Below are 15,841 nucleotides of genomic sequence, written 5' to 3'. Positions count from 1 at the left end.
GGAAGGAATTGGAGGAAGGAGAATTTCTTCACAGGAGGGTTAAGATCTGGAGCAGGCTACTTGAGGTGGTGGGATATCAGATTCCATTAGGTTTTTCAAAAAGCAACTGAATAGGCTCATCTAAAGGGGTCTAATTTACAGAGTAATGGGGAAAAAAAACATGGATAGGGCATAGGACAGCCAAAAGAACCAGGTATTAAAAGTCAAATGGCCTCCTACACTGCAAATTCTATTCCATGAAACTGTCATTTAACCGTTTCAGCAGATGTTCAATTCCATGATGTTGTTTTAAGCGAAGGTTCTCCAGTAACGATCAATATCAAAAACAGATTCAAGTGGTCACTCATCTAATTGTCAATTGCAGGATCATGATTGTATACGTACGCAAGAGTCACAGCAATTCATGACCCAGCTTTGAAAAAGGGCATCTGGTCTCAGCTCTTTCTCCTTACGATGCTGCCAGACCTCCTGAGATTTTCCAGCATTTTGTCTTTTGGTTTCAGATTCCAGCATCTGCAGTAACTTGCTTTTATCCAGCAATTCAAGATAATTCACCAGACATAAGGGAGGCCACTGCTTGTTCCCCCACTCCTCACAGCCCCCTAATCAGTACAGGCAATCAATGCCATGTGTGTTTATATCTGACAGCATCAGCTATTATTCAGTCTGATGGTAGGCCTATGACGTAGCTTAAATTTGACAACATCCCATCATCATAGCGCAATAGCCTTCAGTCAGCTAAGCTCCAACGTGAGCATGGCACAAAAGTATACTGCAGCACAACTCACCACCTGGAGCGGACAGGGTAGAGCTGATGAAAAAGGTATGTTAATTTCAGTTCTCATGTAAACACTCAGCATTAAGCACTGAATCACAAACCATTGATGACTTAGCTTGTTTAGATAACAAATTGCATTTGACAAACTGCAAGAGTAACTCACCTTTCTTAACAAGTCACATTCACGTTCCTCCAGAGCCTTCTTGTGCCGCGAAGTTACTGCTTTGACTTCTGACCGAATCACTTGAGCTTTCATTTCAACTTGTTCCACCATGGCCCTGACTTTCTCTATACTGAGCTGTAAGAATAGTGTGGAGGAGAAACAGAAGTATAATTAAACATTTCTCTGCAAATTTACTTTTGAATGTGAAGAATTTTGGCCAGGAGGGTGGGTGATTACACCAGTCACAAATCTGTTCACAGCAACATCCACACATTCCAAGAACTTCTTGTGCTGATAGGTCCTAAACAGTGGGAATCAGAAGTGGCAGCTGCATTTTGCCTCCTCCCAACCCAGGATAAAACAACTAGCTGGCTATAGCACCCCACTACAACATATGGAATCAAACTTCTTTGGCCTGTATGACTCGGCTTTCACAGACGTGGCCAGCTGCATCATTAGGCCATCTTTTATACACAACGGTTTGGACAGTTGTTACATTAATCCCCCATACAATATTAACCAGAAATTTCTACTGCAATTGAAGCTACAGCTATTAATGCAAAACTACTTTCATTCAATGCGCAACCAGCTGAATTGAATTCTCAGACTACTTGACACCCAACCAGGTTTTTGGTGTTAAGCCACAGCAGTATTAGAGAAGGGAGCTACTCAGAACAAACACCAAGAGGATCAAATTCACCCTGGATTAGCCAGGCAGAACTTTATAACATTCAGCCTCAACAGGTATTAGAAGGGAACAGGTTGATTATCTCATTTTACAGCACTCTAGATGAGTACTTATTTTAATCTAAATATTTTGAATGACAGGCAAGAATGCTTATAGCTGTGGTTTATGCACCATTTGGGAAACCATTTCAGCATTTACAAAATGGAGCCAACATGACAAAAATCTCAGTCTGGAACACCATTACAGCACAGGACCTTTCTTCCTTCAAGAGACATCAATAAAATGTCTAGTTATACCACCCACTCTCGACTCATCTTACTTGTTTAGTGCACAAGCAGAATAATGCAGTGCAAGAAAGATAGCAGTGGATTCAAGCTATAGCATAGATCAGATTTTAGAAATATACCCAAAGAAATTTGTGAAAGATAGCTAACTGCACATCACATTCCTTCTAATTCATTCCAATAACATGAACCATCTCAAAATATAATGGGTATTAATTTTCAGTAAAAATAGTTACAACTAGAAAATGGGTTACTTCCCTTTTCTGATTGGGGGACTGATCTCTGATGGCAAGGCTGTTTGCATTGAACTTAATCTGAATTGCACAACAAGTTTCTATGGAAGTTTTTAAAAGTCATTTTAATTTGACCTATTGGCTAGGCAATTGTAAATTACTTCAACTCAATTAGTCCTCTTATCCTTAAATTCTGAGCACAATTTGGTGTTGCTGTTTATGTAGAGAGTTCAAAGAAAAATAATTGGGATAAAATTGTAGAATACATAAAACACATCTCAGCCTTTTCCCCATTGTTTCCTGCTTAAGGGGCAACTCCAGAAATTAAGAGCAGTACTTGAAGTGTTGTGTTGTTGGGGGTGCTCCCTTTCAGGTAAGATAGTAAACTGAAGTGCCTGCCTGTCCAGATTGATGTTAAAAGATTTCAAAGCATTTTTCAGGACTATGTCCAAGTCAAAACGGAATTCACAAGTTATCACTGAACAGATTATTCTGATTTTATTAAATTGAAATTAGGATTTTATTCCTGGAAAACTAAATCAGGATGGATTTTAGATTGAGTAACTAAGCAAATTAAATTTAATGAATGCAAGTTTCCATTATTTCTTCCTTCATTGTATAGTACAAAATTGCACTTTCAAAAGGCATAGCATGCCACAAACAGCATCAGGAAAGTTAGAGCTTATGAAATAAAAGACAATAGCAACATGGATATGAAATTGTCTGAGTGACAAAAACAGTTGTGAATACAACTCAAGGCTGGAGGAAGGTACATAGTGGATCTCAGGGACTGTTAGGTCTTCTATGTTAGCTTTATATTAATGATCCAGACTTTGGTGTTCAGGACACAATTTCAAAATCTTCAGGTGACAAAACTTCAAAGTATTATGAATTGTTGAGGGCAGTAATAAACTCCAATAGAGCCTAGGCTGGTGAAATGAGCAAACAAATACCCATATTTCTTCCAGTGATGTATAAAGGGATTCATTTTGGTACATTAAACGTGAGGCACAAGACAAAAAGATGCAATTCTAACGGGTGCAGGAGTAGTGGGACCTAGGGGCATATGTAAACAAATCAGCCAGTTTCAAAGTAATAAGCCATGTAAGACACAAACTTTATTAATAAGGGCAGAATACAAAAGCAAGTTATGGTAAACCTATGTCTAACACTTGTTCCAGTTGAAGCTGAACCATCGTGTCCAGGAAAGTTATAAAGGCATGAAAATGGATTGGACAAACTGGGGTTGATTTCCTTGGAGAAGATTGAGAGGAATCTTGGAGGTTTGAGGACAAGGTTGACAGAGGACCAAAAAAAGCCACCAAGGTGGCCATAATGTGGAGATGTTGGTGCTGGACTGAGATGGACAAGAGAGATCACACAACACCAGGTTATAGTCCAATAAGTTTATTTGAAATCAAGTTTTCAGAGCACTGCTCCTCTATCGAGTGAAGTAGAACGAGGTGCACAGACACAATACATAATCAGACACTAACAGGTAATCAAGTGTGTTGGACTACACTGTCTGTACCTATCCTTTCACACACTTGATTAGCTGATAGTATCTGGCTATCTATTGTGCCTACGTACCTCACTCCACTTCACCTGACGAAGCAGCGCTTTGAAAGCTTGGCGATTTTAAATAAACCTGTTGGACTATAAGCTGGTGTCATGTGATCTCTCAATTTAAGCTGATCTGTAAAACCAGCATTGAGAACATGCAAAAAAAATCCTTTTTATGTAATGTGGTTAGGTTCTGGAATGCATTGAGTGTGAAGCTGCAGATTTAATCAAAGCCTTTGAGAACTGGATAATTATCTGGAGAAAAATATTTGCATGACTATGGGGAAAATGTAGATGAATGGGACTGGGTGAATCATTTTTGAAGGGAGCCAGTCCAGACAAGGGCCAAATGGCTCCTTTATGCTGTAAGGATCAATTCTAAAAAACAACCGTTTGTATGCTATTTGCTCACACCATAATGATGGACATGGTGATCATTTTTCAGCCCAAAAAACAGTGACGTAAACTATGATCAGGTCAATCACAGCATTTGATATTTCACCTCTCACAGAAGTGAGACCAAATTTATTACTTCGTTTCAGTAGCCCTGGAGCATTGTGGTCAAATATCTCCCTGAGGGCAAATTGCTTCCACTCCATTTTGATGGGTGAGATAGAACAGGCCCTTTGGTCGACCAAATCTGTGCCAACACAGATGCCATGATGTGGTCTATATCCCTCTATTCCTTACCTATATCAATCCAGATGCCTCCTAAATATTATAGAATCTGCTTCCTCCTCTACCACCTCCTGCAGTGCATTCCAGGCATTCACCATTTCTGAAAAACATGCCCCTTAGCCAAATACAATGCTAATCTGCAGACTCGGCACATGCTCAAAGAGTTGCTCTTTTTGCATCCTCTTTCATGCCTCAACTTCATCTGTTTCCAACATGTTCCAATGCAGTTGATGCCTTCCAGAATTAACTGTTTCCATCTTGGTCGGTCACAAGCCAGAGTTTTCCAGGGAGGCATCAGGGATGTTTGATCTCTGGATGCTTTGAGGACCATAATGTGGATTTCAGATAAAGTTCAGTAACTGGGGAGACCACGCAGACTCTATGACAACAGATGAATGAACACCGCTCCACAATCATCAGGCAGGAGTGTTCCCTTCCTGTAGGAGAACACTTCAGCAGTCAGGGGCATTCAGCCTCTGATCTTTGGGTAAGCGTTCTCCAAGGCAGCCTTCACGACAACACAGAATCGCTGAGCAAAAACTGATAGCCAAGTTCCGCACACAAGGACAGTCTCAACCGGGATCTTGGGTTCATGTCACACTATCTGTAACCTGCGCGACTTGCCTGGGCTTGCAAAATCTCACTGTCCTGGCTGGATCTCTAACCTGTGCTTAACCTTCTCACATTGTCTGTACCTTTAAGACTTGATTACCTATAAAGCCTCACATTCCAACCATTATCTTGTAAATTGAGTTTGTGAACTGAATTCCTATTCACCTGAAGGGACAACGCTCCGAAAATTTGTGGCTTGTGCTACCAAATAAACCTGTTGGACTTTACCTGGTGTTGGGAGACTTCTTACTACACTTTCAGGACACCCTGAATCAATTCCACTGTCCTCCTGGGAGCTTCCTGTCATGACTGTAATCTGGAGTCAGGAGTTTGGTGACAAGCATACAAACATGTCCTAGGAAGCATCTCCACAATATGGCCACCTTAAATTGATGGCTTTTTTTTGATCCTTCTGTCAACCTTGTCCTCAAACCTCCATCAAGTCTCCCGTCAATCTTCTCTTCAAGGAAATCAACCCCTAGGAAGCAAGGCTGGTTTTGGGCTGATCAACATGACAGTTCAGTTTCTGACTGACCACCTACACAGCACACATGTATTTGCAGATGGAATAGTTTATTTGCTCTGTAAATTATTTCCACAACTATGGGTGGTTTACTGGGGGGGTGGGGAGGGGGAGGTGCAAAAGACCTGATGCCATGGAACAGCATTTCCTGACCCCAGTCTCCACAGAGATAGGATCTGTGGTGGCACTGTTGACAAGGACCAAAGTTTGTACGTCAGCATGGAGTAAGCAGAATAGAATAGTGACAAATGTCTGAGAACAGTTTTTATGCATTTGGTGTGCACGTTCAAGCCTGTGGGTGCAACTCAGTTCTGGAAAGAACTCTTCTGTTCACTGAAATGAGATCATAAACTAGGTTTCCTCATTGTTATGTGAGGTGAAACAAAATTTCAGAGTGCAACACAAAAGTAATTTCTATACACCACAAATCTCTTGTGCAGGTTAGAATACAAAACATCAATCTAGAAATACAACTTGGGTTTTGGCAAGCTGTTCTTGTACAGCAAAAATGTGTCAGCATCTACTCAGTAATGTGGAAAGCCACTGTCCACATGAAAAATGTCCTGTCCACAAAAAGCAGTGCAAATCCAACTGGGCCAATTTACATCCCATCAATCCTGATTACCAGTCAGCGCTCACTCAGCATCAACTAGCTCAGTGACGTTCAGTTCAGGTTCCACCAGGCCCACTCAGCTCCTGGTCTATATTATAGTCTTGGTCCAAACACTGACAGAAGAGCTGAACTCCAGTAGGAGTGACTGTGCTTGACATTAAGGCAGCATGTAACCAAGTAATGGCATCAAGGAACCCTAGCAAAACTGACATCAACAGGATAAAGGCAAAATATTGCAAATGCTGGAATCAAACAAAAACAGAAAATGCTGGAGAAACTCAGCAGCTCTGGCTGACAAAGTCATTCTGACTTGAAACACTGGCTCTCTTCTCTCTCCACAGATGCTGTCAGACCTGAATGTGTACCATCTACAAGATGCACTACAGCATTGAGGATCCTTCAACAGCACCTTCCAAACTCACGATCCAATAGGAGGGGTTTAAAATAACTTAGGACTAAAAGATTAACAAATCAGAGTAGATTCATTTAGAGTGAAGTCACAAAGTGCCTGTATATTTTACAAAGATAGTGTTTACATATAACCGTTAGAGAATTTAAACATGTATTTTTAAGAAGTTATATTTGTATTAAAAGCTTTGTCAATAGCATGATGGGATGTAGTCAAGTAAAAGGGGCCACATTCTTCAGAACAATACAGCTACTGAGTGAAGGGGAAAAGCAATTCTTATCAATGTCTCTGAAGGCCGTAGTGAATAAGAGTTTCACTAGCTAACGAGTGCGAGAAAACTCAATAGACCATACATTACACAAGATAAGGAGGAGTCTAGGGAATTCTAGGAGACTCTCAAAGTCCACAAGCTCATGCATTCAAATGCTGTCAGAGGATAAATGTTATCGACCAAGGTAAATAACCCATATTAATGACGACTGGCTCACACCCGGTTGGGGTGAACAGGGAGGGCAGGGAAATGACTTAAAAACTATAAATACTGTGATGTACTGAGAGTGATTTGGGGGTGCCACCAAAGCCACTTCTCTTCATGCGTTGAATCAAGCTTGGGAAATAAACATCTTTAATCAGGATACTGTCTCCACAAGTCTTTGTATTAGCTTAACTAGCTTAATGCTAAATTTCTGAGAAATCTTCAACAGATCCTACCACCTAAAAAGGACAAGGGCAGATGGGTGGGAACAACACAGCCTTCTGTTGCTGGGTAAACATCCAGAATTTCCTTCCTAAAACACTGTGGCTGTTTGTAGAACACATGGAATAGTGGTTCAAGAAAGCACAACACTGCCGTCTTCAAGGATAATTAGGGATGGGCAATAAATGTTGGCCTAACTGGCGATATCCCATGAAGGCAAAAAAAGTAAGGAGCTCAGATATACAATATGAGCATGCAACAAACTACAAAACACAACATCATACTCCAAGCATTTGTGGGGAAGGCAGAATTATCCCACAGCTTGTATTTATGAATATATACAAACCACTTTAACCAAAACACATCACCCCCAACTATTGAGAAATAAGAAGCTCATACAGGTCCTTGAACTTGCACCACCGTCCAGCTTTTAATTCTGCTCGATGGTGCCACTATCCTCATATTCCTCTACTTCTTTGGTGTTCAAAAATCTATTGATCAGTCATAGCCTGTTTCAGAGAGGGTGGTTCTGTTCTATTCTGACCCCCTCAAGTGAAATTACTGCATAAGGTTCATAGAGAAAAAGACACTCAAAACAGTCTTCCTTCAATGGGTAACATTTTCAAACGTAAAAACAAAACATGATTTAGAGTATACTGCTAATCAAAATGATTTATTCAAATATACAAAAAAGCACCATAAATCAAGGGGATGAATCACAAGTGAAGGCAGCTGTTCACAGTGTCAAGTGAACTGCAGAAGTGCACAGTTTCACACTACAGATAATGCACCAATTCCAAACTAGTAGCTATCCTGAAAAGGAATATGCCTACAAACCACATCATAAGGTACCTAGAAGAGATTGGACCACAGCGTAGGCTCTTTGCAAACAATGAATGGAAGAGAACGACCAGAGTAGGAGCAGGAAAGCTACAATTTATATTTGAACTCAAGCATGATAACTTCATAGAAATCCTTTGCAAGTCCCCCTTTCCATGTTAAATATTTTCTTCCATGCCGAAGTACAATTTTATCAATGGATCTTCAGATGATTTAAACAAGCTAATTTTTTTTTATTAAACCCAGAGTTTAAAAAAAAGTAAAAATAGCACATTCCAATGCCACTTGGAACACTAGAATTTGGTTGAGGTAAAGAAAACCTGCACCGGTCATTTGTTAGTTAAGTAAGCTTTAATGCTATGACCTCTTTAATCAGAATAATCTGATCATATACTTAACGACCACTAAGACAAGCAAGCAGAGAGGTTGTCAATATTCCTAGCTTTCAGAAGCATCGGCATTAAGCCACTTTGTTCAGGAATGAAGTAGTAAAACTATAAATTGCATCTGATCTCTTTCTTCATTTAAACTCAGTACTTTGAAGTAACTCCAGCAAAAAAAAACATTGATAGCATCTAGGACTTAAGGCAGTCAAGAACAGGGGACAAATTGTTAAGAATCTGTCTTGCCTCAGCATGTAACAAGTATTGTCTCGACTGTGGTCCACAATATGCGACTTCAACTAGAGGCTGGAAGTCCAGTTCAAGGCTCAACATCAGAACATTCCATTTTGCTATGACTAATTCAAAAATGACTACATGGAGACCAAGATGATAACCACAGCTAGGCAGTCAAATTTAATTGCAATTCTCCCTTTGTGAACTCCAATACTTCTGGTGTCTGTTTTGGATATTTTGCAATCTCAGTCATACAACCCTCACCCAATCTATTTTTGGCAAGGGAGTGCAAAAAAATCTTCACCTGGAATCAATGAGATTTTTGATATTCTTTCTATTCTGATATAAAAACACTAACAAGCCCAACAATTGCTGGCCACTCCTAATTGCCCTTAAAAGGTGGTGGTGGGTGGTAAGCTGCTTTCATAGAATCCCTACAGTACAGAAAGAGGCCATTTGGCCCACTGAGTCTACACTGACAACAATCCCACCTAGGCCTTATCCCTGCTACTCCATACATTTACCCTGCTAATCCCTCTAACCCTTTACAGCCCAGGACACTAAGGGGCAATTCTGCATGGCCAATCAACTTAACCCGCACATCTTTGGGAGGAAACTGGAGCAACTGGAGGAAACCCATGCAGACACAGGGAGAATGTGCAAACTTCACACAGACAGTGGCCCGAGCCAGGATTCAAACGCAGGTCCTTGGAGCTGAGGAAGCAGTATTAACCATTGTGCCACAATGCCACCCCTTCTTGGTCCACTGGAGTTATCTAGCATAGTTAGGAAGGAACAAGGACCTACATCAATGACCACGTTACATTTCTATTATAGAATTCTAAACTTGTTTGAGTTGTAAAATGAAATCTTTGTGGAACTAATCTCTCAAACATTTCAACTTTATAACCAGGAACAAAGTGAGCGATGGTGTTGAAGCATTCCATTTGATTAAAAATTGCAGATCAAAATTTAGAATCCTCAAGAACTCTGATTAATTCCGGGACACACCAAACCAGCAACAGCAATCCGAGGATGAGCAGGCAGTTTATATTTTCTACTGATGGGGCATGGGCTGGTCACCTCCAACTTCTTTTCAGAATCCACTTTGTTTTAATGTTCTGATAGAGAGAGGAGGTAAGTTTGTATCCTTTTCAAAATAACGGAAAGACGTCCTGACATCTGCTAACATGAACAAATTTAAAAACAGATAATTTTCAAGTAGTCTCCCAGCTAATCTCAACAACAATCGTGGCTATTCTGCTGACAGACAGGCCAGGAGCAATCACTCCATTACTGGTAGTAAAACCCTTCTCACTCAATCACCCGCACAAACCCTTTAGGTAATTACTGACTCAGGAATTCCATACCACAAACATCCAAGCTGCTTGCCAAAGGAAACCTAGGCTTTTACTGAGAGATTAACTCTCAGGCCAACTGAAACCAGCTGCCTCAATTTATCTGCAGGATGCTATTCTTCAAAGCAACCAAGAGACGAGTGGGAATCTTTTTAAAGCATGTACAGAAATCTGGGTGCTGTCCCCATGCATCTTGTGTATTACTTCCACATCATTCCAGCCACCAGGAAAAACCTTCTCCGATATACTATTCATGTGCACAGCTAGTTACAAAAATGTTATTATGGCACGTTACTGTTTCATACCAATTTTCTACATCTATAGCAACCTTTCACAGCACAAGCCCATTTAGGGTTTTGTCTTTAGACTTGAAATTAACCTACACTAGCTTATTTGCCCCAACTATGCTACAAGGAATGACTCACATCTAGTCCCATTACAAAGTGTGTTTTCAGCTTTCCACCCACAACAGCAAGAGGGTAAGCAGGAGACTTGTTCCTCTGAATTAGGACTTGTACTCAGATAGCCACTCCCCACTTTTGTCCAAAATCGCAGCTTATTTCAAAGTAGACATCTGAAAATAAAAATGAGCTAAAGTCGTACATGCCTTAATGATTACCACCAAGTCTACTAACAGGCAAGAATTATGGACGTTTCTCTGGGTTGTTAGATTGCGAGACATTTCAAAAATTCCAGTTCAATCCTTGCAGGATAGCTGCAGTAACGCAGCAATCAAGCTCCTATAAAAACTCCAATTCACAGCCATAACTCTTCGCTTTGAAGCCAAGGAATATAAAAATCTTAAAATGATTGAGTCAGCTCTTTATGGAGTCATTTGAAAGGAGCTCAGGTTCCAGATCACAGGTTACTTGCCAACTGAAAACAAGGTGGTGTTGGGCTCCATCTGATGAGTGTTTTTACAGCAAGTACAGAGTGTTAGATTTAGAATTTTAATTGTTTAACTGACACAGCACTCACAATCACAAACCATGGTCAACCACGGTTGGCCTTCTGTTCAATACTGATGAGAAATACAGCCGTTTCTGGATAGTAGAATTGAGGTATGGTCATCTCTTGATGTTTCTTTCAATACATTTCAAAGGCCGCTTGAATGTTTTTGTGGACAGCTTGGCAAAAACAGGCTCAAGATGGCAGAATCACTGACAGCCTATTGACTTAAAAGGTGTGGAATGTTGCTCATTCTCCCACAAAATGTAAATTGCGTGAGAAATGGCCATTTAAACTGCATCATCTTGGCTTCTAAATTTTGTGGCAGATTGGGAAAATCTCAGGAATAGTTCTATCCAGGTTTAGACTAAGTGCTTCAACTTTGCAGAGAGCAGCCAGAGTAGAATGTACTGACCAGAATATCTGAAACAATTCTAAGACTAAGCTATATTAAAACAGTACAAAGCGAATTTTCTGTTTTAACATCTCTTAAGAAAAATAATTGTGGTATTTTGTTACATCAAGGAGAACAGGCATACACTATCCCCTTATGATTTGTCTTATGTAAATGAAAAAAGCTCAGTCTCTGTCTACCAAAAGGTTTATCCCATTTCAAAGAAAGCAGCTTATGATCCATTCCAACAGCCAATGTACAAAGTAAGGTTCCTGAGTAATGATCCTTGGGTCTTGCCATTATTTACTCAGATAATGGGCAATAAAGGCTGCACATTGAATCATAGAAGTCTGCTTACTGGAATAACTTTGGAACTTGAGCAAGTATAAGACCAAAAACACAGTTTGATTGCTATGTGGACACCTCATTAGAAATGCACTTAGTGATACCAGAAATATGACATTAGGCTTGGCTGTGACAATCTCCCACAGACCATTACAGGATGGTCTTTGCCCCTACTCATATGTTAGGTCACTTTTGGATATACTGAAAAGCAGATTCAATTCGAAGACTATCCCTCAGCTGGAAAAAGAATTTGAAATTTGAGTCCCATTATTTCAGTGAAGCTCATTTGAAGCACTGATATATTGCAGAAATGAGTTGGGGGAGAGAGTTACAGAAGCCAGATCAGGTTCAGCCCAAGTTGCAGATATTAGACATCAGCACAGCTCCTTTGACCAGTTTTGTCACTATAGGTTGTTCATCCTTAGGGGATTGTATGGACAGAACAATCTTTCTTTTCACCAATTTGCAACTTCAGACTCTATTTTAGAGCAACATGCAGTTCAATTTATTCAAATGGCAGATAAGATATTAAAGCAAAATAAAATTACTTGCAATTTTATTTGAGGCTTAAAATGCAGCCTTTATTGCCCATTATCTGGGTAAATAATGGCAAGACCCAAGAATCATTATTGAGGAACCTTACTTTGTACATTGGCTGTCGGGATGGATCAGCTAAATGATAAACAGCCAAATACATTCCATTTCAACTGCTGGCACTTTAAATTTACAGATTTACTAACCTTTTAAACAGTGACTGTGTAACCAGAGACAAATTCCTTACAGCAGTTATAACCCAGTTTATGTCTCATTAGGATCCTTCACAAGATCCATTACTTGGCAATTTTCCCACTTTCCCATTTTTCTCCAAAGCTCAGTCTGCTCTCCTCTTCTAACAAAAGCAGGAACATAACCCAGGAAAATGAACGTAATGTTTATACTTGGTTTTCCTCCCATCACCCAGCAGCTGATTCACAAAAATGTGGCACCTCAAATTGGGGGAGTTTACCAAGACGTCATCACCCCACCCCCTCAGCCTCCCAGGAAGATGTTTTTAATGCAGCAAAAGGATCATGCCCACATAATACATTACAGGATAGCTCATAAGGACTGTAAATATAATCCAGCCTCTCCATTTAAATGGTGTTTAGAATTCTAGTTAAGCTGTTTTGAACTTAGAAGAAATGACCCCAATTGATGTGAAATTGAAAACTCAAGGTATAGGATCTCAGTCTTTAAAAGACATCACAGCAATCCAATTTAGATTATAATGGAGGACAATTGTGGACACGTGAAATTAAACCATGGCTGTTCAGTTACACGTGACAGTGGAACGATTCCCAGGCTGACAAAACCCATTTTCCAATTAGGTATCTATTTATTATGAATCTAGAGTTATTGAATCTTGTGAAAGTTACACAAACTAATGTACACATTATATACATACACTTGTGCATAATACAAGTACTATAAATTGTCACCATCTCAAATTAAGTGAAAAAAATTGTAGATTCAGGCATTAAATGAAGATACAAGCACATCATCTATCATGCTTCATTCACAATATATCTTCTAAAGGTTGGAATTAAATAATTCACTTGTCTCCATTGAGTGCAATTTGCCCAACCAGCCAAGCTTACTGTGGGACAGGCAAAAACACTGACCCTAGAAAACAATTCAAAATTTACTGTAAAGTTCACTAGATAATAAATCCTATGAACCCTGACTGTATGGTGCCCAAGAAGTCTCAGAACTGGGAATCCAAAAGATAGTTACTAACTGCTGACGCAACTTAATAATAGAACAAGGAGATCAAACCTGGGCTTCTGCAATCTGCAAGCCTCTGTACTCCACCAGATGTATACTCTGAACAAATGAGTCATCAGGGAGTAAACAAGATTCAGAGGGGGATAGAGGCATTAGAATATTGGAAGTATACTTTATGAATAAACTCTCAACAGGCTTTTGTTTAACAACGGGGGATGTTAATTCCTCAGCTTTTTGGACTCAAGGTTTAATTCACTGGGTCATGTCTTGAGCTAAATGCACAGGCAAGGGTATTGCATCAATGGAGTAGCCAAAAAAAGCTTACTATAGCTAAAATTTCTTCAATTAACAAAAGAAATTCCACCCCAAATACTCTCATTAGACTACATTTCCGGAAAAGGAATTTCATGCTCTATTAGACGCTAAGCATGAAGTGGCAGTTTCCTGATGAATACAAACAGCCAATACTGAAGAAGGTTGAGCAGAGCACGTCAGTGACAATCAATGCTTAACACTTCTGCAAGCACCAAATACGGCTTACATTTTAGGGAATGGCCTTTCTGCATGTTGCCAAAATCTCCTCCTACACCAGAGAAGAAACCAATGATCCATTGCAAATTGTGCATTCAGCAACTGGGTATAACATATCCCAAATCACTGATGGTGGTTCTGGCCCCAGCTTAAGAGGCATACATGTGAATTTCCTACAATTACCCCAAGGTCCAAAATTACAACCAAAATTTTGGGTGCAATATAATTTTTCTGGCATTACAATGAAATTTTAATCATTTTTAAATCCTGTGTCTTTTTAATATCTTATGGTATTAGTGCAAGTCAAATTAAAGATCAAACAGCTTCCACATCTTCCATGCTGTTAAATATATTGTGCATAATTATGCAAATGTTTATATTCCAGCAAGTGCAGTGATCAGCAGGAAATTAAAGTGCAAAGTGAAATTAGCAAAATGGGTGCAACCTCCACAGAAAACCATTGTGCATCCTTTGAGCTACATCCAAATAAGGATAGCGGCAGTGCATCATCTCTAATAAGCTGGATGATATACAACACAGCAATGACTGAATAGGAAAAGCTTCACTAAAACACTTAATTTACCCCAAGTCCAACAATTCACAATGTCCAAATGCAGGAGGTAATTTTTGTCTAACAGGACTGGAGCAGAGTATGGTCAAACAAACAGAAAGCAAGGTTCATGTTCTAACCAGTAACCATCAATCCTGGTGAAACTGCACTAACAAAGGGTTTTAAAGACAAGATTAGGACGCTATACAATGACACTTCAACTGTGGTCGAATAATCTTTCGTATGTGCAAAGCAGAGTATTTACCGCTCCCCAGGCACAGTGCATCATTTTAGTCACCTTCAGAAATGAAGACAGGAATGAGGGTACTAAAAACTGCTGTAATGATAGTTGATGGTCCCTTTTTGAAAAAAAAACAAAGTCAGCCACATCACTCCTGGCAAGATGCGTATTTCAATTTCCAGAGAATGAAAACCTAATTTTGTTTCAAAACTCAACTGCAAGTACTCTTAACATCCCTACAAATAAGCAAAATTCAATGTGTGCTAATGATTTTCCCACACCAGGAATGTTTGAGCAGGACAAAAGGTTTAGGTATCCTGCAGGCAGCATTTAAAAAGCAGCACAAAATATAATTCCAGAGCAAGCACTCATTCACTTTGAAATCACAGGAGCAAAAAAAAAATCAGTGCTGCATATACAGAGCTACTTACCTGAAGCTCACACTCCTGTAACAGCCGTTCAGCTGGGTGTGAACACATGATAACAAGTTATCGATATGGCAGCTGCCAAAATTAATGAAACGTTCAGGATGCAGTTAAAGTGGCTTTTAATGTTAACTACATATCACCCGAAGCATTAAAATACATTTAGGCGCTGGCAATAGATAGGACGTGCACAATATGTAGCGTGTACCTGGAAATATTTGTTTCTAAGTGTATAAATAGTAGACTTCAATTCAATCGTTCACTGCTTATTTACATTCTAACATTTGAAACCCTGTTATGACATTCAGCAAACTGATAGCAGAGCTATATAGAAGGTCAGAGGTGCAAACATTAGTTTGAGTTCAGTTAATTGACCTCAGCTAGCGGTGCTAAAACCGACTTCCTCATTTTTTGTGCTAAGGTGCTGACTAATCACTGGTCACAGATTTAGCATTGAAATACAACTATATAGGCCTCTACCAGAAGTGTAGATGTTCAATCACAACATAATTAGTCAACTTGGGGGGGGGGGGGGGGGGGGGGAAAAAAAAGAGGGAGCAAGTGAAAACTGAAGTTGCAATGAAGCC

General features: G+C 39.7%; 1 protein-coding gene across 1 annotated transcript in view; it reads right to left on the bottom strand.

The window, feature by feature from the left end:
- Positions 1–15,841, bottom strand: part of trim71 (tripartite motif containing 71, E3 ubiquitin protein ligase) — a 53,677-nt gene that overhangs the window by 11,189 nt on the left and 26,647 nt on the right. Inside the window, exon 3 of the mRNA XM_080187211.1 lies at positions 942–1,076. Coding sequence (XP_080043337.1) covers positions 942–1,076 — 135 coding nt within the window. The remainder of the gene's footprint in view (positions 1–941; positions 1,077–15,841) is intronic.

The sequence above is a fragment of the Carcharhinus amblyrhynchos genome, chromosome 4, assembly GCF_965287045.1.
Source record: "Carcharhinus amblyrhynchos chromosome 4, sCarAmb.v2.hapA, whole genome shotgun sequence".
NCBI classification, from domain to species: domain Eukaryota; kingdom Metazoa; phylum Chordata; class Chondrichthyes; order Carcharhiniformes; family Carcharhinidae; genus Carcharhinus; species Carcharhinus amblyrhynchos.
This window is presented reverse-complemented; position numbering and strand designations above follow the sequence as displayed.